Genomic DNA, 24956 nt, shown 5'->3' with positions numbered 1-24956 from the left:
CTGTCATAATCTGGAACTCTTATCTTTGAGGTCTGTGTGAGAATAGTGTTAATTCTTGATGCCATCGATGGGTTGACAGTTCTTGATTTAAATGAAAGAGGGTCAGCCATTGCATGGTATACCAGCAGTCTCAGAAAAAACACACATATATGAACTTTCAAAGCAAAGAGGAACATAATGACTATAGGCTGTTATGCCAGTCCCACTGGATATATTCATATTTCTTTGGGGGTTCATTGAATCCACTTTTGTGTTTTCTTGGGATTGTAATTATCTTCTTTCATTCATCTTTTTTTATTGAACATCATTTATTCTTTATTACCCTGGGCTAACAGTAATGTCTTCAGATTTATGATTTCTTTGTAATCCAATAATATAATTCAATGCCAATACAAATCAAGAATATTATTTAGATATTTGGTTAGCAAAAGGAGTTTCTCCCAGCTTGGTGTGGCCTAATAAAGTCAGAGTGAGCAAGATACCTTGGCTTAGAGAGGTAAGTGGACAATGAGTGGTTTCCTTCATGAGCCCAGAATTATCAGACAATTCTGCTGTCTCCCTCTTGTTACAGTGCTTCATTGGTCATAAAATACAATAAGAAGTTTAACGTTAGGCACTGTGACAGCTTGGAAGAGCTGCCAACTTCACTCAAGGTGTGTGAAGAGGATATTGGATGAAGGTCACCCCCTATCTTGTGAATTAGAAACAAACCAATTAATAGGCTGCTGGTTTTAGTCTTCTCCATTTGAATAAACTTAAGAATGTCCAGAATTTTGAAGAATAGAGTTGAGATTCTCAAGTAGCCTGCCTTAAGATCAAACAAGACTGCCGTTTCCTTGTGGATGTCTTGGTGTCAACTTGAATGAAATCTGTGAATGCTAAAACTGCTCATCTGCTCCTGCCCCTTTGGTTCAGCTCCTACTAAAAGTTACCGTTCTCACATCAGACTGGCTGTCAGTTGTCAATTTTTGCTATTGTTGAAGAGGCTGCTTTCCTACTGACCACTCGTCATGGTAAAAAGTCCATAAAGGTTTTGCATGTGGGACTGACACTAGGTAATAAATGGGCTATTTAGTCTGAACATGGTTTCTGTAAGCTAAGATAATGTCTTTATCACATTACAAAATCATTTTTAGGTTTTTATTTCATTTGCCTTAACGATATAAATGCATCTTGAAGTAGAGCTGAACCAAGATGTTATCCTCTGCCTACAAAAATCAAGAGTGATTGGCATTTCCTTCTGCTTCTACTCTTCTCTCTGCCCCATCCACACCATTCTCCTCTCCTAGGGCAGTCCTACAAAAGAAAGATTTATTTGATAGTGTGTGTTAAGGAAGGGAGAAGCACCAATCTATAAATTGGGGGATATGAACTGAAGCAGCAATAACTACAGAAAAACCCTTAAAGATGCCTCTTGCAGGTCCAAAAAATTGCAATGAACCTGAGATTTTCTGCAATTAGTGTGAAAGTTCTAATACAAAGAAAGGGTAATTCTACTATGATTTCGGGCGACATAGTGTGGCTCCTGGCTTGGAGCATGGAGCGGATGCCCGGAACAAAGCAGAAAAAGATGATGAAGACAATCCTGCAGGAGGAGTTTACTGACTTTACTCAGAAGATATTAAAGTTAAGATGAGACTCCCACTCCATCTTTAAATTTAAATAAAGTGCATGGTGTGGGTTAATTCACCTTCTGGGAGCCACAAGTTTTATAAAATCCAGAGCCCCAAAGCACCAGTTACAGTGCTGCTAAAAGAAGAAGGTGGCTTCAACCAACAATTGGAATCAGATTTTCATGCCCAGAATATGCTTCATCCACCCAGGCTGGTCTTTTATTGAATAAAGAATTTCGGTGTCCCTGTGTCTACCACAGTTAATTTATGGACATTCAAAAGCCAAGTTTTGGCAGACTCTTTGAGTTTTCCTTAGGAACATTTCATGCGCCAGAGCAATCGTTTTGAGGTCTAGATAAAAATACTCTATAAATATCTGATTAAATTTTCCCTTAGATACACAGGCTCAACTCTAGTTAAAATCATGAGTACTTGCAGCTGGGGGCGGGGGATGGGGCATAAGCATTTGGTTAGGATATACTCAAAGGAAAGTGGCAAAGCTAAGTCTGCTGTGTTTAGGACAGGAAGGATAAAGGAGATCATTTGGGATAAGGCCATATATTCTGAATAAATGGAAGAACTTACCACATTTGGAGCACTTTAAATTCCATGACACAAAGTCTGTCTTTCAAATGCTCTGTTAAAATGAAAAGGCAGAGTTGCAAGAAAATTTGGGGTATGGAATAAAGCTGTGATCTGAAGAGAAAAATGAAGGTTCTGGTAGAAATGTTAAGTGTTTTAGCCACATGAAAATATTTAATCCAACAATGAAATGATTTATTAAATAATTTCTAAAAAAAATGTTTCACTAAGATTGTTCTAGAGGGTATAGATTTTGATTATAATTTAAAAATTGCATATGTAGACATCTGACTTGGAGTTCTTTTCTAAAATTAATTGAAAATTAACATGGTCCCAGTGGAATGCAATTAGCAAAATCCAGAAGGTTGAAAAAAATCTTACAAAACAGATAATCTATTTTTTCTCTACAAAAATATTAAAATGAAGTTGGGGGAGAACCTATAAACTAAAAGAGATTTGTGATAAGTATCAGCCAATTTAATATATGGACCTTATTTTGAATTTGATTCAAACAAACCAAACTGAATCTATAAACAAAGTTGCACCGCATTTATAAGGAAATTTAGAAAATGTAAACACTGACAGGATATTCAATAATATTAAAGAATTATTGTTAATTTTATTCAGGTGTAATAATGTTTAAAACAAACAGTTCCAATCATTTGGAGTCACATGCTGAAATCTTTACCAAAAAAAAAGTTAACTTATTTGACTCACATTTTTTGGTTTTAGAAAGAAAGCCAATGGAAAACTTTTAAAACAGCAGAGTACTGGGTTTCGTAGCCTCTTGTCTAATTTAGAGTATTTTTTTTTAATTCCTATTGGAACTTTTTTTTTTTTAGTTTCTTTGTATTTACAGGAAATAACTCTTACCAATAAGAGAGTGAAGGAAAGAACCACACATGCATTTTGTGGAAGAAAATCCATTTTAGATATCCCTACGTTAAGTCAAGGCAGTCAGAACACGCCCAAGGTGGCCCATTTTTCCGTTTATGCCTGCTTCCCACCACCATCAAGTTCCAATAGACATTTCCTCTTCTCTAGGAGACACCCATTAACGAACCTTTCTAACTGCAGGGACCCTGGGCAGGGATGCCCTCTTTTATGTCTGGGAGACAGTAAGCTGTAGGTCCTAGGTAGGGTCCTGTGGGGTCATGCTGCCAGATGGATGTTTCTGCTGACACCTCCCCCCACAGCTCTTGATTGAAGAAGAGACTCAAGTTAGTCTGCAATTCCCCAGTGATGAACAAACAACATTCTCTCTACCTCAATCTCTTTCATGTGATTTTCCACATTTTATCTACTGGATAATGTACTCTGTAGGTAGCCTAGGTATATAGGTGTAACTTTAAAGGGTTAATTACTGATGGCTTAAAAGGGGATATCACTAGAAGAGACCCAATAAGAGTAAGAAATCAAAGGGAAGTGCAGAGATTTCACAGGAAAAAAACAAAAAAAAAACAAAGTCAGTAGAGATTGGGAACCAAATAGAAACAATACAGATAGAAGAGTTCAGCCAATTGCTTAGCTTATAGGTCTCAGAACACAAAATAAAAAAGACTTGGGAACCAGATAGAAGGATGGAAAGTCAACTGGAAATGAGGAGCTTGACAGAACTGCCCACATCATGGGACATTAGGAAGTGATGCTTCAGGGAGCATGTATAGATAGTCCTGGATCCATACATTCGTTCCTTTAGTAAAGATTATGACTTCCTGTGTACCATGAATTCTTCAAGGCACCAGGGATGCAGTGATGAACAGCGGTAGATCCCCTACTTGGGGTTTATATGTATCAGTTACTGCTGCATTCAAGGATAATTTGCGTATCTCTTGCAGGAATGGAGGTTTACTCTAAAGACTAGATATGAAGGAAAAAATCATACAAAATATGTACTGCTTGAGAGCTAAAAGAAGCACAAAAAGCAGACCCTTATCTGTAGTGAAAAGTCAATGGCGCTCTCTCCCCACATCCAGACATAACTCCTGGGATAACTCAGGCTAAGCTCCTTCCCATCACAGGAAATGCACAAGAAACATTCTAAATCCAGAAGTGGGAGTTGCAGATAGTACCTGGGAATGCTTTGCTTTTTCTCCTTTCCTTTTTTGGACACTCTCTCTCCCCTTTCCAATTGTTTCTCATAAAAAGTAGCCTTGGAGCAGCTCAGTTAGTTTCAGAATTTAAAAAAAAATCAGGCACAGAAAGTCCAGCAGAGAACAAATGCAAAAGAGACACATATCTGGAGTTCCCGTTGTGGCACAGCAGAAATGAATCCAACCATGGGGCTGCAGGTTCAGTCCCTGGCCTCGCTCAGTGGGTAAGGATCTGGCGTGTTGCTGTGAGCTGTGGTGTAGGTCCCAGACGCAGCTCGGATCCAGCATTGCTATGACTGTGGTGTAGGCTGGCAGCTGCAGCTCTGGTTCAACCCCTAGCCTGGGAACTTCCATGTGTGGCCCTAAAAAAAAAAAAAAAGAAAGAGAGAGAGAGAGACATGTATCTGAAGAAGAGATTTTTGCATGTTACCTGTGTTTAAAATCACTCGGGAATCTCCATAGATTTAGTAGGAAGTGAATATAACATCTAAGTTCAATGAAAGAAGCAGCCATTTCCATTTGTCTCCACTACTGGATTCTAGCACATTTTTTGGCAGTTGGTAATAAATATGAAGCAGCCATTTCCATTTGTCTCCACTACTGGATTCTAGCACATTTTTTGGCAGTTGGTAATAAATATTTATTGAATGAATGAATGAAAGAATGCAGTTGGCAAAACTTTGCTGGTAGCACGGAAAGTGAAGTGTAGGACGATGGTGATCCACCTTGCACTCTCGCATTCCTTAGGTCTACTTTCTCTTCTGTTTTAGCCCTAATGGCTACTTCTCTAGGGACTCATGCTTATTTGTGTTCTCAAGATAGTTTGAACTAGAAAGAACGTTTTTAGTCCATGACATGATCTAAGATGGTACTAGATATAAACATTTAATGTGCATCATATATCAGTAGGTTGTGTTCGATGCACACTTGGGATATTGAGTTGAGAAATGTTCCTTGCTTCCATTAGTAATGATTTAAAAATAAATCCAATGAGCATTCTGTCAACTCTCATTGATTCAAGGACTGGTTATCTATTCGGAGGATTATCAAGATTCTCTGCTGCTTTTCCTTTGGCTCCTTTGGGGATCAGTCTGAATTAACATAGCTCATTAAGCATGTAGACATAAAGTATACTGGTGTCCATAAGTTTATAAAGGGGCGTGGAATACGATGATGGGGAGGAAGAAGTAAAACACATTGGAAGGCTTTTTTGAAGGTTGCTGCCAGTCCCTTGGTGTCTCAAAAACTGAAATCATGTCAGCATTCCTTTATACTCCTTTTGACTTTCTTCTCTTACTGTGTACACCCTGGAATGGTGGTGATGATCATAGAATCATCCATGCATGGGTGGTAGATGGACCAAATAATTGTAGCATAATAAGAGAATCAGTTTTGAGGCAAACCTGAATTTCTCTCACCCAGAATCCCATGCGAGCACTGGGCAGAAGCAAACTCATATCACATGAAAGTCCAGCAGACGAGCACCATAGGCCAAACATTTAGATTCACATCTGATTCTCAAATATGATGCCACGTTGACTTTGAATTGGTTATTTAATCCAATTTTTAAACATTTATCTCCAATGAGGGTAATGATGCCAAACTTTTATAAACATGAGAATTTAATTCATTAATGCATTTAAACCTCCAGTATAGTATCTGGCTATTGTTAGGCTATAATAGATGTTACTATTATTTTTCATTTGATAGAAAATAATTATTTTGTTATAGTAAAATAATATAAATTACTTGTGATTGTGATTACCCTTCAGTTTTTTCCTCAGATATTTTATTTTATTTTAATTTTTTTGCATTTTGGGGCTGTACCCATGGCACATGGAAGTTCCGAGGCTAGAGAGCTGCAGCTGTTGGCCTATGCCACAACCACAGCAATGCAGGATCTGAGCTGAGTCCGTTACCTACACCACAGCTTAAAGCAATGCCAGATACTTAACCCACTGAGCAAGGCCAGGGATTGAGCAAGCATCCTTATGGATATTAGTTGGGTTTGTTACCACTGAAGCCACTGAGCCACAATAGGAACTTCCTTAGACGTTTTACTTTTCGCTAACTATTGAGCTTATCTTCATGTGGCATGCAGATGTAATGTTCTTTATCATTGGACTAGAAGATATTAATTTAAGAAAAATGATTATTGTGGGTGCTTAATATTGATTTAAAGGGATTTTTTTTTAATGGGCTATTTTCTGTATCTGTGAGAACAAACTTCTTACCAAAGAAGTACCAAAGTTACCAAAAGGGGGAGAGAAGGGGGAGGGACAAATCAGGGGTATGGGATTAACAGATACAAACCAGTATATATATAAAAAAGAGTTTAGCAACAAGGATATACTGTATTGTACAGGAAATTATAGCCATTATCTTATAATACCTTATAGTGGAGTATAATCAGAAAAAAAAATAGAGTCACTATGTTGGACTCCTAAAGCTAATGTAATATTGCAAATCAACTATACTTAAATTTAAAGAAAGAAATGATCAGATTTGCTGCTGTGGTGCAGCAGGTTAAGAATCTGACTACAGTGGCTCAGGTTGCTGAAGAGGCACAGGTTCAATCTGTGGCCTGGCGCAGGGGGTTAAAGGATCTGGCATTGCTGCAGCTGTGGTATAGGTCACAGCAGCAGCTCAGATTCAGTCCCTGAAACTTCATATGCTGTGGGTGCAGCCATAAAATTTTTTTAAAAAAATTAACAATGATCTGTTCAAACCTGTTGATTCCAGAGGTGGAATCAATCCTAACTGACGCTAATTGATTCCAAATTATGGTGAAGCAATGAGGCTAAATTGGTGACAGATGGTCACAGGTACCAGTTGGGGACAACTCTGATGACAGCTCCAGTCGCTACCACATGGTCCAGTTCTCTTTCCAGAGAAATGATAGCTTTGTGTAAACAAGTCCAGATTGGACCATGAAGCAGCTGGTGGGCTCAAGTTGGACTCATGAGCTTCTCTTTCCTATTAACATGAATCAGTGTTACATCTTGAGGTTGGTGGAACTAAGAGGGTATGTTGGGGACAGGAGGAGCATTGTGCTGCCCAGGCAGACACATTAGCAGAGAAAACCAGCCAACACAGGGAACAATATGGAATTGCAACCCTGTTGTCTCCCCCAAACTGCTCTTTTTTGCTTCTGCTAGTTGGAATGGGTTTCTGCTACTATAACCAAAAGAGCCTTAACAAGGACTAATGAATAATCATTTTCGTACAGATAAAATTGAAAAATAATTTCATATAAATGAAAAATCATACCTCATTAGTAGATGTTAATTAATTAAGGCAACGTGGAGTCGAATTTTATAAATGTGTTGGCATTTTAGATGTACTCTTGTCTTTCATAAAATAGAACCATCCTCTAAAAGCTCTGATCAAAGCATAAACCATGACTTAAACTAACATAGAGACTTTGAAATGGGAGTATGAAGACCAAGATTCTTTCATTTTCTAATTGCTCTTCCCTGCTATTGAAATTAACCAGCATTTCATCTTTAATGGGAGCAATTATGAAGAGAAACATTTGCTAGCTAATTTAAAGGTTAGCCACCATGGCATGACTAATATCTGTGGGAAAGAGAATCAGCAAATTGCTATATTGCAACGATTAGTATAATTGATTGTCCCTATGAATACCTGGGATGTTTAATTCCTCATTTTCTCCACTGGATCCTAATCATCAAAGTCTGCACAAAGTAGGAATCAGACACAATAAACGTTAGTTTCCTGCTTTTGCCTGATCAAATATATTTCTAATAACAGCAAGACCTTATCTTTCATTTAAAATATTTTGCTTTGGAGTTCCCATCATGGCTCAGTGGTTAATGAATCCGACTAGGAACCATGAGGTTGTGGGTTCGATCCCTGGCCTTGCTCAGTGCGTTAAGGAGCCGGTGTTGCCGTGAGCTGTGGTGTAGGTCACAGACGCGGCTCGGATCTGGTGTTGTTGTGGCTCTGGTGTAGGCCGGTGGAGTTATAGCTCCGATTAGACCCCTAGCCTGGGAACCTCCGTATGCCGCGGGTGTGGCCCTAGAAAAGGCAAAAAAAAAAATTATTTTTTCTTTGCTTTTAACAAAGAACAGTTTTCACTTTATCATTTTCACATCCCAGTAACTCTTTCTCATGGGCAGGTAGAAAGAGGGAAGGAACTGGAAATATGGGGGTTAGAACTTCATCATCACCAGCACCAATGTGCCCCCTGGAGACTGGGAAGTGCAGAATTCCTCACTGTTATCTATCAAGGACCTTCACCTGTCATCGCTCTGCTCTTTTCCAGGATATGTCCGCAGATGTAGAAGGAAGGGGAGCTTAAAAGTTAAGCTTGAAGAAATTAAGACTTTCCTTTCATACGACTAATTTTTTAAAAAATAAAACGGCTGATTTTTCAGGCTGAAAATGCAGTTCTTTAAAGAAACAACAGTCAACTTATCTATTCTTACCATGGCCACATAATAGCAAAGGATCTGATATGGTTTGTTGTTTCTCAAGCCAAAGCACATCTGTGCCCCCAGGATATCCTGATGCAAACACTGTGCCTTCCAGCCAAGTAGAATGTTCTGCCACTTGGCATAACAAAGCACCTTGAGAGACAGTAGGAACTTGAAGGGCTGGCTACATATTTGTCTCTGCCAACTAGTACTGATTCGTTTATTTTTACAAATTGCTTATTGAACTTTATGTATGCTCTCGCACTTGGAAGAGGGTTACCTTACCCTAGGAAGAAAGAAAATACTGTTTGTTCAGCTGCACTGTTTGGGACCTTATTATAATGATTCTGTTCTCGGATGGAATCTAGAGCCCTATCTCAAAACCTAGACCAGTGGCTCCATCCAGCCCACTCAAGCCGAAGGAGCAGGAGGAGGTCACCAATTTGATTTTGATTTTTATTTATTTTTTTTTATAATCTTTTTTTATTTTCCCACTGTACAGCAAGGGGGTCAGGTTATCCTTACATGTATACATTACAATTACATTTTTTCCCCCACCCTTTCTTCTGTTGCAACATGAGTATCTAGACAAAATTCTCAATGCTATTCAGCAGGATCTCCTTGTAAATCTGTTCTACCAATTTGATTTTTAAACGAGCTCTCCAGGTGGTTCTTAAGCAAAGCGAAGGTGCAGCTGACTTACTGGGCCTGTGAGAAGTCAGCCTCGCTTTGAAACACAATATGAGGCCATCCTCCTTGACCACCCAGGTCCTCCAACCTGTCTTTATGGTCTTAACTTCCTTCAGTGGGTTCCGACATGTGTTGGAGACAGGAATATCATTTATTGGGCAAGTTTGCACTTTCCAATACAAATACACACTCTTCTCTTCTTTTAGCCTAAGAGTAGGCCACTCATACCAGCTTATCCTGACTCAGTATCCATCATCCATGTCTGTCTGTCTCTCTCCTCCCTCTACCAGAGAACCACTGAGCATCTATGATGGGCAATGTACTAAGCAAAGCAGCAGTGGAAATACTAACAGCCATCCTTAAAGGAGGTTACCAATATTTGTGTGCCACGACATAAACAGATACAGTAAGGGTTTGGCATTGAGGTGACACTTAACAGGAGATGGATGAGGTACTAGGAGAGCTTAAAGTGTTGAACTTGGGACCCTTGGACACTGGTGAAGTTTGAGAGGTTACACTTGAATCCCTACAGGGTCATATGTGGCGTTCTAAAGCCTCTTAGGGGACAAAAGAACTGACACGAGGGAGGAAACCCTTTGTGTCTTGTATCAGGGATGAAATTGCACTATCGTTGAAGTGAGCTGAGCCAATCCAGAGCACTGGAGCTCTTCTTTTTGGTTCCATTATCCGTTTTTTTTTTTTTTTTTTTTCTTTTTCCTGTTTGAATGGAATCCAAATTAGTGGTTCCCCAACTGAAAGTGAGATGGTAATTGTAACAGACGATGGAAAGAATGCCAGACTGAATGCTTGCCAGTTGTTGTGGTTGAACTCTTCTCAGCTAGGAAATTCAGAGCAAGGAGGGGTTTGTGTGGGTTGAAGTGTCCCTTCAGGATCCACAAGAGTCTGCCTCTCACTCCTACTATTTTGGGGCAGGTTTCACCAAAGTCTCTAAATAGGAACCACTCCCTTTTTATCCTAAGGCAAAACAAATAGCAAATCTCCAGGGAAGGTACACATATTTCTTGGTTATAAATGATTTTTCAGTTTTATTACAAGTAATACATATACATGGCAAAACATTAGAAAACACATAGAGGAAGAAGAAAAAGAACTTTTTTAGTGTTTAATCCCTTATTATTTTCTGTCATACACGCTATGCATACACGTTCTTATTATTTACCACAAAAATAAAATTCTTCTGTATACAGTTTTAATGATTTCATTATTTAAAATTTAACTGTATATTCTAAACACCTTTCCCTAATGTTTAACATGCATCCTTAGCATCATTTTAACAGCAGATAATGGCTTATTACATATGAATGCAACATACTTTATATAAACATGTCTTTATTGCTGGATATTTAGGTTACTTCTAATTTTGTGTATCACCATATTGGTGAGTATAGCCAGATATAATTCCAGGTGTTACAATTTCCAGCCAGAAGTTCAAAAAGTTCCTTTAGAAACAGAGCCAGAGGCTATAAGGCGGCCAATGAACTTGAAGTCTTTGTACCTCAGTGGTGAAAAGCCTACCAAATTGTGGAATGTCGTAGAGATGATAATTCTAGGTTTTTAGTTGATGATAAAAATGTGTACTGATCCCCAAGCAGAGGGAATTATTCTAGCCTGCAAAGTGAACAAAGCAAATACGAAACCAGGCAGATTACTGGTTGGTGGGTAGAGGTTCAGGGACTCTAGCTTCATCTGGGCTTGATGGCCTCCAAGTAGAAAACAATAACTCCAGCAGGAGTTTAACAATCTTTTTTCTTTTTTTTTAATGGCCTCCTCTGTCCCATAAGTAAAACTTTTTCAATGCCCTTATTTTTAAGATGATTATATCAAATCATGTTATTTTTATTTTGGAAACTTGTAAAAGCTCTGAAAAGATTCGTTTAATACAACCTCTTTTCAGAAATCATAATCAGCATTTCTAACCAAAGAACAATGGTGGGAGGGAGAATTCTTTTCAGAAATACAAAGAACAATGCCAAGTTTCTGATTTTCAAAGAAGCTGTTAAATAAGGCACAGAAATGAACTGGGGGAAAGTAAAAACAAGTTAGGAAGTTTTCTCAAGTTTCTCTTAAGGCAAAGAGAGGGGACTGCAGAGTTTAATAGCATAAAAGTTAGGCTTGGATTTCTCAGGTCTGCCTGTTGAGATTATAAAACTCTATAAATCTTTATAGCAGGAGCCTCAATATTTAAAATATCTTATTTAACTGTGGGGGCCATGTTCAGTTGATTAAAATAAAGTCTTATGTTTACGCGAGTCTCATACCATGGATAAATCAATACAGACTCGCTCTTATAATTTATGAAAAGAAAAATGAAAGACTCCTCTTCCTCTCTGAAGTATATTTCTGAATGGCTTTCTTCCCTCCACAAGAGAGATTAAAACGTGTTTAGAACTAAAGCTTTTAAAAATGTTTTTAGTTTAAAATTATTCTGTCAAATTATGTTATTTTATTTTGAAAACTTAAAAGTGATGAGGAGTTCCCGTTGTGGCTCAGTGGTTAATGAGTCTGACTAGGAACCCTGAGGTTGCAGGTTCCATCTCTGGCCTCGCTCAGTGGGTTAAGGATCTGGCATTGCCTTGAGCTGTGATGTAGGTTTGCAAATGCGGCTCAGATCCGGCGTTGCTGTGGCTGTGGCGTAGGCTGGCGGCTACAGCTTCGATTGGACCCCTAGCCTGGGAACCTCCATATGCCAAGGGTGCGGCCCTAGAAAAGACAAAAAAAGACAAAAAAAGAAGTGATGAAAAGTACATTTAATAAGACCTCTTTAAAGAAATCTTAATTAGTATTTCTAACCAAAGAACAATAAAGCATATATATTATATATGCAAAATAGAATTTACACTTATATATGTGGATGGCTTCTCCAATGATTAATAAAAGAAACAGAGGTACTCCTTTTAAAAATTTTATTAAAGTATAGTTGCTTTACAATGTTCTTTCAATTTCTGCTGTACAGCATAGTAACCCAGCCGTTCATATATATATACATACATACACACACACACACACACACACACACACACACACACACACACATTCTTTTTCTCATACTATCTTCCAACATGCTCTGTTACAACTGATTGTGTATATTTCCCTATGCTATACAGCAGGACCTCATTGCTTATCCACTCCAAAGGCAATAGTTTGCATCTACTAACCCCAAACTCCCAGTCCATCTCCCCCCCCACTCCCGTGGCAACCACAAGTCTGCTCTCCATGTCTCTCAGACTCTCCGTGTCTTGAGTCTGGGAAACAGAAGCACTCTTTATATGTTATATTGTCTTAATTTAGAATTGCTTGACTTTAATATGTAATAATGAACAATGCATTTAAAAGAAGAATGTAACAACAAAAGGACAGTGATTTGTACAGCAAAAAATTCGAATGATTGACCTTTGAAAGTGTGTGTATGTCTTGCTCTTTGGAAAGATGCCAGATTTGGAGGAAATCTAGGACATATCTGTTCCTCAGACAGGGGTTCTGAATTCTTTCCTGGGAGCTGTTATTCTCATGTCATTTAGAAATAAGATAACAAATGCATAAAGAGGAGATGGTACAGCTTCTACCCACATTTCCTTATCCATTAAACAAAGCCATCTAGTGAGTAACTCCAGCCCCCTTGTCTTAGAACACTTTTCATTTATTCCTGGTACATATGGAATTCTGCTTTTGATACAGTCAGGGAGAAATATCTAAGTGTTAGGATGACTATGAAATCTGGCTCCTTAAGAGAAGATAGTGAGAATCATAAGGTTCTAAGGGTTCAGAAGGACAGGGTGGAAAGCAAAGAATGAATGATTTCAATGGCAAGCTACTGAACCCTAATTCTCTAGAAAATGTTCCCTGAATATGAGTGGTGATTGCATTCTGTTTGAGGGGCTGCATATGCGAGAATCCCTTGCTTCTGGAAGGGTACTTGTGACCTGTAGACATCTTAAGCCAGAGGTAGCTTTTGAGCAGCCCACCTAACCTGTGGCTGGGTGAGATCAAGATGCAGCCAATCTGATTTAAATCTGTCTTCCTTTTGCATTATCCCAGGACTCCCAAAGTCCAAGGCAATTAAAAAAGGTAGGATACTGGAAATGGGAACCACTCTGGATTAGCAAGTTAGATCACTATTCAGGATAACTTGTCTCCATTTCCTCCTGCTGTTTATCTCTGTCTTTACCCTACTGTGTGGGTTCCTTAACTTTATCTTCTCACTCTTTAACATTTTTTAAAACTTTCGTCGACTAGATGTATTTTTCCATAATTTTTTGTCTTTTAAAAACTGCATCATGTTTGCTTCATGAATTTAATCTTTTCTGTTTTTTCTAAGGATAAAAATTTCCTTTTTTTAAAGTTTTTTTTTTTTTTCTTCCGGCATTGTCTCTTTTACTTTGAGATATTGTCTCTTCACACTGTATATGGAGGGTGGTGTCTTTTTGTTTTAGTCTTTTCGTTAAAGTCTGTTAACAAATGTCTGTTGATTTCTGACTGGCTTAAAAGTGAAGCAGTGAAGGTGTGCGTCTGACAGGTCAGCTCTTCTATCAAGGGATCCCAATATCTGTAGTTTTCTTTTTACTCTATCCTCAATCTCCTGCCTTGATGGGCAGGCAGTCCACCAGCCAAGTTTGGCTGAGGGAAGAGGACTCACTCTTTGGAATATGCACTGTATCTCCCTGCCTGGTGTCCCTAAGCCAGGACCTTCCTGGACAGTTTCTACAGGGAATAAACCTCTTGTCTATTGCAGGGCCATGGGGGGGAGGAGGGCTGCTGCTTTGGTTGAATGGGTTATTGATCCTTGGGATTTTTCCATGTATAAAGTGTCAGACAGGGGAGTTCCTGTCCTGGCGCAGTGGTTAATGAATCCGACTAGGAACCATGAGGTTGCAGGTTTGATCCCTGGCCTTGCTCAGTGGGTTAAGGATCTGGCGTTGCTGTGAGCTGTGGTGTGAGTCACAGACGCGGCTGGGATGGCTCGGATCCGGTGACTACAGCTCTGATTAGACCCCTAGCCTGGGAACCTCCGTATGCCATGGGAGCGGCTCAAGAAAAGACAAAAATAAATAAATAAATAAATAAATAAAGTGTCTGCCAATCCCCTTTTCAGTCTCTCATGTCTTAAACCACTTTCCAGCACATCTTCTGCCTGCAGTCCTTAAAACTCCTGGGGTCCCAGGAGTGAGTCGTCTTGTGATGATGCATCCCTCAAGATGCTGGATCTCACTGAGCCTTCGGTCATGTTTGTGCACCCACCCAGCGTCTTTGGCTTCTGGTGGAGTGCCTTAAAACAGGCAAGGAAAGCTCGTCACCAGACCTGAGCAGCATCTCCGGGGCCACTTCCCTCTTTGATGAACTTGCTTCTTCCCATCCTGTCTTTAACACCAGGAGCACCCTAGCATGTCTATGCCTTGTTAGCCAGGCCATGCTGGCGCCACTCAGAAAAAGGAGGATGTGTGTCCTTGCCCCATGTCCTCATTTGCTGTCCTGATACTACTTTCCCTCCCACACAAAGGACATGATCCAGTCATGTGGTCCCCAAATTATACAACTGTCTGGCTTCACCACATGTCCTGGATTCTGAGTTATTACGTTCTACCACATGGAGGAGATCAGCAGCTCTGGATATACAGCTCCAAGCTGTATATTCAATTTCTTTTCAGTCTGTCCTTGGCAGTGGTTTAGAAACTTTGTGTCCAAAGTTAAAGCAGTGTCTCCCTTGTTCAAGACAAATGGTTAAGACAAAGGGCGAGAGTAACAATCAACAAAGTAAAAGTGACACCAATGACTTGTGGAGGAGATACAACCACTTTGGCTGAGAGAACTAGGAAAAACACTCCCTTTTTCTATCTTTTTTCCTTTTTCTTTCTTTATTTTTTAATTAAAAAACATCTTTTTTTTTTGACCACAGAGAACAAATAGTTTCCAGCTTCCCTTGGAGGAATTCTGCTGGCTTACAATTCTGATAGCCAAGAAGTTCTTCATTATGTCCAACATAAATTGCCTCTGACTTAATTTAATGCTATTTTATTTCATTCAATTCACCATGGAAAGGGAAAAAGTAATACATTTCAATTTCATAGAAACCCCTCATACATTTGAAGACTGTGATTAAGCCACTCCAAGGTTCCTTCTCCAGCCCAAACAGCCCTGACAAAAATCTTTCTGAAATGCTATTTTCAGATTGGGTTCCAGGGATGATGTTTCTTTCAGTAAAACAAGATCTGGACGGAAGCTTTCAGAATTCTCTCACCTCTTCTGCTTTTTCTGGCTATACTTTTTTATTTTTAACGAGGCATGTACTTCAATCACACTTTATAAACCTCCTTTACAACATTAGCACTTACATACTCAAAACATATAGGTCTTTAAAAACTGCAGCTTTACTCAAATAACCAAAGCAGATACCATGGTAATTCAAAAGTAAGTACCAAGTGACTTTGGTATTATGAAAACATAAACATTGCTCTCCTGGGCTAAATTTCCTCTTTCTCGTATAGTGTATGGTCACAATTTTGAGAACAGGCTGTGTAGACAGGAGTGTTATTGCCAGAGGCACTACTTGCAAGCAGCCTTAATTGCGTCAGTGCAGTTAGTTTAAGCTAAACAAAGAAACAGTAAAAGCACAGATTTAATCAAGTCCAGTTGAAAACACAGTCTTGGGGATTGTGTCTGTGATAAGAGAGATTATATTGGAAAGCAGCTTTCATTAAGTGTCTCTAAAAGCATGTAGGTATCTCAAAATTTTTGTTTTCAGTTAGAAAATATCCACCATAAAATGATTATAGCGGCCCATGGTATTTTGACACAATTGACCTTCACACTTAAGATACACAGTCCTGAAGGTCCCTGGTGGCACATCGAGTTAAGTGTTGCCACGGCTGTGGTGCGGGTTCGATCCCTAGTGTGGCAAAAAAAAAAAAAAAAAAAAAGAAAGAAAAAAGAAAAAAAAAGAAAGAAAAAATGTAGTCTTAACAGAGAAGGATTACTTAACAAAATTATTTAGTAGGGGTTAAGTCCTGAAAACAGAACCAGGTATTTAATCATCTGTAAAATATAGAAGGCTATTTATTCCATGACCCCTCAAATGGATAGGCTCTGTATGTCAAGATTCCCTTTTTCCTTTTTGGTAAGAAAGTCTCTTTTCCTAAGGAAATTCATTATGTGAGGTTTTGATGGAATGAACCCTCTCCCCCACTCCATGCCCCACCAGCATTAAGGGGTGGACACGTGATACAGGCCTTGCCTAGCTGAAGATACATGCCTCTGGCGGCAGGGACTATTAGTGGGCAGACATGATAGAAGCAGTGGTATTTTTGAGATTTTTTTTCAGCCAGTTAAAGATAAGGAAGATAGTATATAAGAAGTCTCCAGTGTGTAGAGAAGCAAGAACTCCCGTGGCGATAAATTCTGCCCCCAGCCACTTACATTTTTTTTTTTAGTTGGACTAGTTTTATTTCAATTTCTGTTGCAATTGAAAGTCCCAATCAATAGGATTGATCAGAAACACACCAAGGTGCATAAAATTAATTACTGAGATAGGTCAATTTATTATTTTTATTTTTTAAAAGCTTATTTATTTATTTATTGCTTTTCAGGGCCACACCTGTGGCACATGGAAGTTCCCAGGCTAGGGGTCGAATTGGAGCCGTAGCATCTGGCCTATGCCACAGCCATGGCAAAACAGAATCTGAATCGCATCTGTGACCTACACCACAGCCCATAAAAACACTGGATCCATAACCTACTGAGCAAGGCCAGAAATCAAACCTGCATCTTCATGGATGCTAGTCAGGTTCGTAACGTGCTGAACCACAACGGGAACTCTGATTTCTTATGTTTTAAATTAGCATGTTAAGTGTTTTTGTTTTCTTTTCTTTTTACTTTATGCGTGGTTCATTTTATGTTAATTACAACTTTTTTAAAAAAACAAAAAAAGGATGAGATACATGTATATTAGCAAATTCATACAAGGAAGGATGTCTATATGTATTAAGTGAAGAAAAAAATGGGAAACGGCGTGATTTTTTTTTTTTTTTTGTGAAATCCTTATAAGCAGAAAATGCTAACTTTGAGGGAACACAAAGAAACTTTCACTTTCAAATTTAAACATGACTGTAGTCTACAATGAGCATTTGTCAGAGTCAGGCTCCCAGATGGCTCCAGTGATCCCTGCTTCCTGGGATTCATGCCCTTGTAGATTGTGTGACCAATAGACTGTCTCAGAAATAATGGTCAGTTTATGTGACCAATAGAATATTTCAGAAATAATGATATGCTTAAAAGGCAACATGGCCTCTTTTTTTTTTTTTTTTTAAGGCCGCACCTGCAGCACATGGAGGTTCCCAGGCTAGGGGTTGAATCTGAGCTGCAGCTGCCAGCCTACACCACAGCCATAGCAACGCCAGATCTGAGCCTGGTCTGCGATCCATACCACAGCTCACAGCAACACCGGATCTTTAACCCACTGAGCGATGCCAGAGATCGAACCTGCATCCTCATGGATTCATTTCCACTGCACTATGACGGGAACTCCAGCATGGCCTCCTTTTTGTTCTCACCTGAATTGTTTGGTCTGAAGGATTTAGAGCAGCTTTAGGGTGGGGCACTCGTGAAGAGGCACTGAGGCCATCTGTCCATAGCCATGTAAAGTAAACCATCTTGAAAGAGCAACCTCCAGATGCAGCCCAACCTTCAGGTGACTGCAGCCCTGCCTGTCATCCTGTTTGCAACCTCATGAGATACTGTGAAAGAATCACCCAGCTAGGCAATTCCCACATTTGTGATGCCCAGAAATATTTGTTGTTTTAAGACATTAAAATTTGGGGAAATTTGTTACATAGCAATAGATAACCACTACAAGCATGTATTCTTTTCTTTTGGATGGCACCATATGCATGTGTATAGATGTGTATGTGTGTGTATTTAGTTATAATTAATATATATTAAAATGTACATAGTTAAAGAATGAATACACATTGGAAAGTTTTTATATATACAGTTGATCCTTGAACAATGGGAGGTTTAAGGGCATCAACCCTTCACCCAGCTGAAAAAAATCTGCATATAAATTTTAGTCAGAACCCTCATACATGGTTCTGTATCTGGGATTGCATATCTGTGGATGCAGTCACTCACCTGTTGATGGGATGTTGGGTTGTTTACAGTTTGGGGTATTCCAAATAAAGTTTCTATGAATATTTATGTACATGTATTTAATGGACATATTGTTTTATTACTCTTCTGTAAATACGTAGAAGGTGAATGACTGGGTTATATGGTATTTGTTTAACATTTTAAGAAACTGCCAAACTGTTTTCCAAAGCGCTTGTGTCATTTTGCATTGTTAGAGTGTTCCAGCTTTTTCATATCTTGGCCAAGACTTGTTATGGTAAGATTTCTTAATTTTCGTTTTTACAATAAATAGGTAGTTGCATGTTATTCTAAGTTTAGATTGTATTTTTAAATGACATAATCATGAACATCCTTTCATGAGATTCTGTTCAGTATTTTGCCCAGTTTTTTTTTTACTGCAGTGTTTGTTTTGTTGTTAGAATTTTGAGAATTCCTTATATATTCTTTACATGTTCTCTATAATATATGATTTGTAAATATTCCCTCCCAATCCCTAGTAGTGACTTCAACTGGAAAGAGCTTTAAATTTTGATGAAGTTCAATTTATCACTTCATTTTTAAAAATGGTTTACAATCATAGCAAATCTTTACCTAACCCAAGATCACAAAGTTTTTTTTTTCCCACAAAGTTGTCTTCTAGGAGTTTTATAATTTTAAATTTAATACCTAAAATCCACTTTGAGTTAATTTGTTGGAAAGGTGACCCTTTTCTACAGAAATGTCATTGTATTTTTGTCAAAAATTACTTGTAATGTGTACATTTAAGAGGAGAGGATTAGTTGATCCTCTGGGGAGAACTTCCAAATAAACACTGGTTCTTTTATTTGAAAATAAATGTTTAATAACAAAAGTTATATAGGAAACTGCAGAAAGTCACAGGAATATTAGAATAAATCATACTATCACTAGCCATAGATAACTAATGGTTTTCTAAGAATGCAATTTATCTTTTTACTTTTTTAATAGAAATGGGATCAGAATGTATTATTTTGAAATCTGTTTTACCTACCACTATATCACAAATGATTTTTATATTATTATACCTTCTATAATATATATAGATTTTAATGACCACAGAATTCATATAGTGGCAGAATATGTTCTTGTGTACCAAGCAAATTCAGAAAATTATTATTCAAAAAAATTAAAAACTGGATAATTGATGTTTAATTTGGAAGTTTTCTTTAAATTACTCAAAGTAGAGCAACATTAACTTGTGACTTTCTTGTTAGTTTTAGTCTGCATTTCTGGATTTGTTCCATGCTAACAATTTGCCTAAATTGTTCATTACTCTTTCTCTTTTACAGAAGACAAAATAATTTTGGTACGAAGGTTTTTTTTTTTTTTTTAATCATAGTGTAGCTTTTGATATTAACAAATACTTAGAATTCATATGAAGTCATTTTACAGGCGTCTGGAGCTGAAAATTAGGAGGTATAAATGGAAATTTGCAGCCTAAAGTTTTTGGATCTTGATTCTCATAGTGACTCAGAATGATGTTGCTGGAACCCATCCAGGATTATACAAACATCCAGGCTCATTGAAATACAGACAGATAATATATTTTGAAAACTGCATGAAGTCCATCTGTGAATAATCAAATTGAGCCTTTAAAGATGGAAAGCACTCTCTACAAGATTCAAATCAATTCCATGAGTGATTCAATAAAACTGACAGAGTTTCAGTTATCCAAAACCACCTAGCCAGTCTTGAAAACACGTTAATCTTCTTGTATAGAAATGTGACCCAAGAGAAATGAGGCTGTATTAATTTGGTTTGTTGCTAGGGGAAGTGCTAGCCAAGTTTTATAACTCATTCTCCCACTGTTGTAGTAGAAGGAAATGAAAATAGAGAGGCTATATATCAGCTCTGCTGGGCCAGTTCTGGAAAGGGGTTTTTTACACCATTTTCTAAGTCAAAAGGGGTACCGTCAACAGGGGCTACTGATTGAGAAAGTATTAATTTAGGATTTTGCAAATTGGGATCAGGGCATCCAGATGAGTCCACAGCAAGTTGAAAGTTAAGGAGTATTGATCAAACCTCAAATAAGTATGTGTATAATAGGTGTCTAATGGGACACTTCAATCTTAGGAATGATGCTAGTGGATATTTGGGTGAGACATTGTCTGTTGATAATGAGTACTATCCTTGCCCTTTTAAGATCTTCCTTATATCTACACTTCCCATACTCCTTTGCCATATGGTTTAAATTTAATTCTAACAAAAGGATTAGTGACAAGATTTTGAAGGACAGGCGAGATGTTCGCTCAACTGTAGACAGTTTTGCAGCATCTTCTGGGTGAGCTTCTTTTAATCACCTGCTTCAGTGCTGTAGGCATCTGAGAGATTCGGCACCATTTTCCTGAATTCCACACTTCCTGAGCTCCTGGAAGCCAGCAGTAGCACGCCCTGACCTTTATTTGCCCTTATATACAGCATTTTAAATATCCATTTCCTTCTGGTAAATCCCTCCCAATTAAAACAAGGAGCGTGGTTTTTGTTTTCCCACCAAAATGAATGGATAGATCGTTTAAATGCTAAAATTAGATAACAGAATTCTTGTCATTTGTGTATGGTGTACATGCTTAAAGTTTCAAATATAACTCCAATTTCTTCATAACTATATATTCTGGGCCAATGGTTGACAAGGAACATGAACAGTGTTTCACAACACAGTATCTTCCTGGGCATTTTGGAAAGAAATCTTTCATCTGAACACAAAATTTTATGGAACAAATGTGAAATAATTATCTAGATTATTTGATTATTTCAGGTAATGGTCTGGCACAACTATCTATGTTTAGATTCTTCAGAGGGAGGAAAAACAGAGAGGAAGCTAATTTGGGTTTACAATTCTCTTTTCCTATTCCAGTCAAGACTGTTTCAGAGAAATTTCCTATAGCAGCAACCGAGAGGCCAGAAGAAGACCAAATGTAAAAGAATCCTATTGCAAGTAAGTATAACTTCTTCCTCCAATACGTATTTACCATCAACAATGATAGAAAACACAGACAATTGTTTTTAAAAACAGGACCAATTTTTATCACTGCCCCGATTGACCCCTCATGGATATTTCATTAAGAAGACTCAATTTAAAAGAAATACTTAGGACTGCTAACACTGACAAGCAAAGTTTATTGTGTAGAATCAATTCACAAAAAAAACTACACATGTTAGGTGACATATTTCATTCAAAATTTTAATAGCTTTGTTGAGCCTTCTGGGGAAAAAGATATAGTCCTACAATTTAGATTATTTGCATTATGAATAAAGTAATGGAAATGAAAAAAGTTGACATCCCATTAAAACCATTAAAATAAAAACTGGAATTATTTCAGAAGTAGGAGCACAAAGACAGCCTTTTTGTGTGTGTGTGTGTGTGTGTGTGTGTGTGTGTGTGTGTGTGTGTGTGTGTGTGTGTCTTTTTAGGGCCACACCTGCAGCATGTGGAGGTTCCCAGGCTAGGGGCCTAATCGAAGCTACAGCTGCCAGCCTATGCCAGAGCTGCAGCAATGCCAGATCTGAACGGCATCTGTGAACTACACCACAGCTCATGGCAACGCCGGATCCTTAACCCACTGAGCGAGGCCAGGGATCGAACCTACAACCTCATGGTTCCTAGTCAGTCGGATTTATTTCTGGTGCGCCACGATGGGAACTCCCAAAGGCAGCTTTTTTGATTTTTTTTTTTAATCGAGAAATTGGGTTATGGACTGAATCATGAAACTTTCTGAGATACACATTAAGTACCCATTTATCATTGCTCATGTCTGACATTTAAGATTAAAAACCAAGAACTTTCTCAAAGGGCATAAAGTCAATCAAACAAACAACCTGAGCATGAGTGAGTGTGAAAGTATGCCATGTTCCTGCATGGTAAGACAACATTTTAAGATGCTAATTCACCCTCAGATTAATATCACCATTTTCTACCGTGTTAATCTCAAGGGGACATTTGTTTTTCTTTGACCTTTTAAAAATTATTCTAAAGTTCATGGGGAAAAATAAAGACAACATAGTCAAAATATTTTGAAGTTGTGCTCATCACAGAGTAGGTGCTGTCAAAGATGGGAGAAACAGTTGTGGGAGGGGGAATGTGTGGCCAGCATAGCCTGAGTCAATTATGCTGCATTCATGAAAGCGAATTCTCTGCAGCCATAAAAATAAACTGCTGTGTGTGTACTTCCCAAGAAGACGTTGGACATACATTGTTAACAGAGAAAAACAACTTACAGACCAACGTGTTTCATATGATTGTATAAAAACTGCACACACATTTATATGCAGGCATGCAAATGTCTGCATTAGCCTTAAAACACTTGGCAACACACCAGACTGCTAAAGTGGTCACATCTGAGACAGTGGGAGTTGAGGTTGACATTTGCTTCATATTTTGTGTGTGTGTGTGTGTATGTGCAAGCACATAGCATTTAAATGATGACCTTGTAACTTTCAACTTTTCTGCATCTTCAGAATTTTAATTCATATTAAGATGTGAAGAAATCCATCACGTATTGCTTTGTTAATGTAAATAGATATATGCATTCATGTACATGTACATTTATGCAAGAAAGAAACTTTGTAATTTATAAACATGACTGTCCTTCTTTGAGGATGTATCCTTTTTATAGAAATGGTGTGGGGTTTTTTTGTTTTGTTCGTTTGTTTAATGCCTGGATGTATGGCATATGGAAGTTCCTGAGCTAGGGATCAAATTGTAGCTGCAGCTGCTGGCCCATGCCACAGCCACAGCAATGCTGGATCTGAGCCACATCTATGACCTATGCTGTAGCTTGCGGCAACACCAGACCTTCAACCCATTAAGAGACTGTGGTGAGACCAGGAATTGAACCCCCATCCTCCTGGAGACAGGGTTGGGTTCTTAACCCACTGAGCCACTATGAGAACTCTGTTACACTGAAAATTTTTGATCATGTGTAGGCAAACTAGGTAGCAAGAAAGTGAGAGGCTTGAATTGTCTAACATGATAGAGAAAGGTTTGTGTGTAGGATGTTTGAGTTGGTTATTGTCAGTGGTATGATTTCAATATTGCCTCTGCTACTCCTACAAAATCCTGAATAAGGTCTATGTGGTCCACTGAAGCTTTGGTATAAGTGAATTCTCTTGATACAACTCAAGGGCCAATTGGGGTGCAATTCAAGGATGGAAGCAAAGATAATGGGGCTTGAAGGGAAAGGGGCTGTGGAAAGTAATATTCCACAAATTTCCAGATTTAGACAATATTTTGCATTTTCTTCAGGTATGGCTTTAGACAGTGCTATAAGGAGAAGATTCAAACGGCTTTACTTGTATTACTTGGAGTCTGTCCAGGAAAGCGCAGGCTGGGTCAAAGTGTGACAAAGCTTAAAAGTGAGAAGTCATAGCTGTCTAGTTATTCTGAAGGCTGAGTAAGGGAGAATAAATAGAGGGGTCAGGTTTTTTTTATTTTTATTTTTCCCATTATAGTTGACTTACAGTGTTCTGTCAATTTCTACTGTATAGCAAGGTAATCCAGTCATACATATATACACATATTCTTTTTTTCACATTATCCTCCATCATGTTATCCTGTTAGAAGTGAGTCAAGGAAACCAGGGGCTGGGACAGCAGAGATTTGTAGGTAGCATTGGGGAAAGATACTTTTCCCCCGCTCTAGAGTAGCTGCAGTGAGAGATTCCCAACAACAAAGGAATGCTGTCTGAAGAAACCACAACCACTCCCTAAGAAACAGAGTTACTCTTATTAGCCACCAAGCCCAGAAAGTACCCATGCCAGGTCAGTGCCAGAGTTAAGTAAGATGTTTCTTGTGCTGCAACTCTCTTCTTTTCTGCCACATAAACCTGGGAAGTGCCAGAGGCAACCTAACACATGGGGGAGTGGGAGGAGTGCTAGATGGGCCTTAAAGAAGGATGTGGATCTCAAGGTCCTGACTTCTACTTCTACAACAATATTTTTAAGAACATTCTCCCCTACCCCAACATGGACAAATCTGAGAACGAAAATGCAGAACTTACTCAAGATACAGTGGTTTAAAACATATATTGATAAGAAACTAATTTCTTTATTTTAAAATGTCTTATTGCTAAAATAAATACAATATATTTGCTTATTCAGCACTATTTATCGAGTACCAAGTTTGTGCCAGGTACACTTTTGGGCGCTGAGGAAATAAAGAACAGCATGAGAAAGTCTGGCCCTCAGGGAATTTATATTCCAGTTGGAGTGACCCAGAGTAAAGATGTAAGAGTAGAAGCTGCTTAGGAACAAATTCCATTCTGAAAAATAACTCAGCTAAGATGACAGAGTAACAGGACTGCTAATTTATATAGAGACATTGCTAATTTTGGCAGTATAAAATTTAGGTAAATTGAAAGATATCATGAAATGCGTCAAGGGATATCTTG

The 24956-nt window shown here is 38.4% G+C and overlaps 1 protein-coding gene across 2 annotated transcripts in view; it reads left to right on the top strand.

Annotated features, from left to right (window-relative positions):
- Positions 1-24956, top strand: part of LOC110255829 (uncharacterized) — a 497148-nt gene that overhangs the window by 292728 nt on the left and 179464 nt on the right. For both annotated transcript variants that reach the window (XM_084982000.1, XM_084981999.1), the window contains exon 4: positions 21425-21505. In XM_084982000.1, the coding sequence (XP_084838126.1) occupies positions 21425-21454 (30 nt within the window). In that variant the 3' untranslated portion in view covers positions 21455-21505. The remainder of the gene's footprint in view (positions 1-21424; positions 21506-24956) is intronic.

This window comes from Sus scrofa, chromosome 11, assembly GCF_054392235.1.
Source record: "Sus scrofa isolate SSC_HxYL_T2T_F1_AM1 chromosome 11, Sscrofa_HxYL_maternal_Yorkshire_Landrace_v2.0, whole genome shotgun sequence".
Classification (NCBI taxonomy): Eukaryota; Metazoa; Chordata; class Mammalia; order Artiodactyla; family Suidae; genus Sus; species Sus scrofa.
This window is presented reverse-complemented; position numbering and strand designations above follow the sequence as displayed.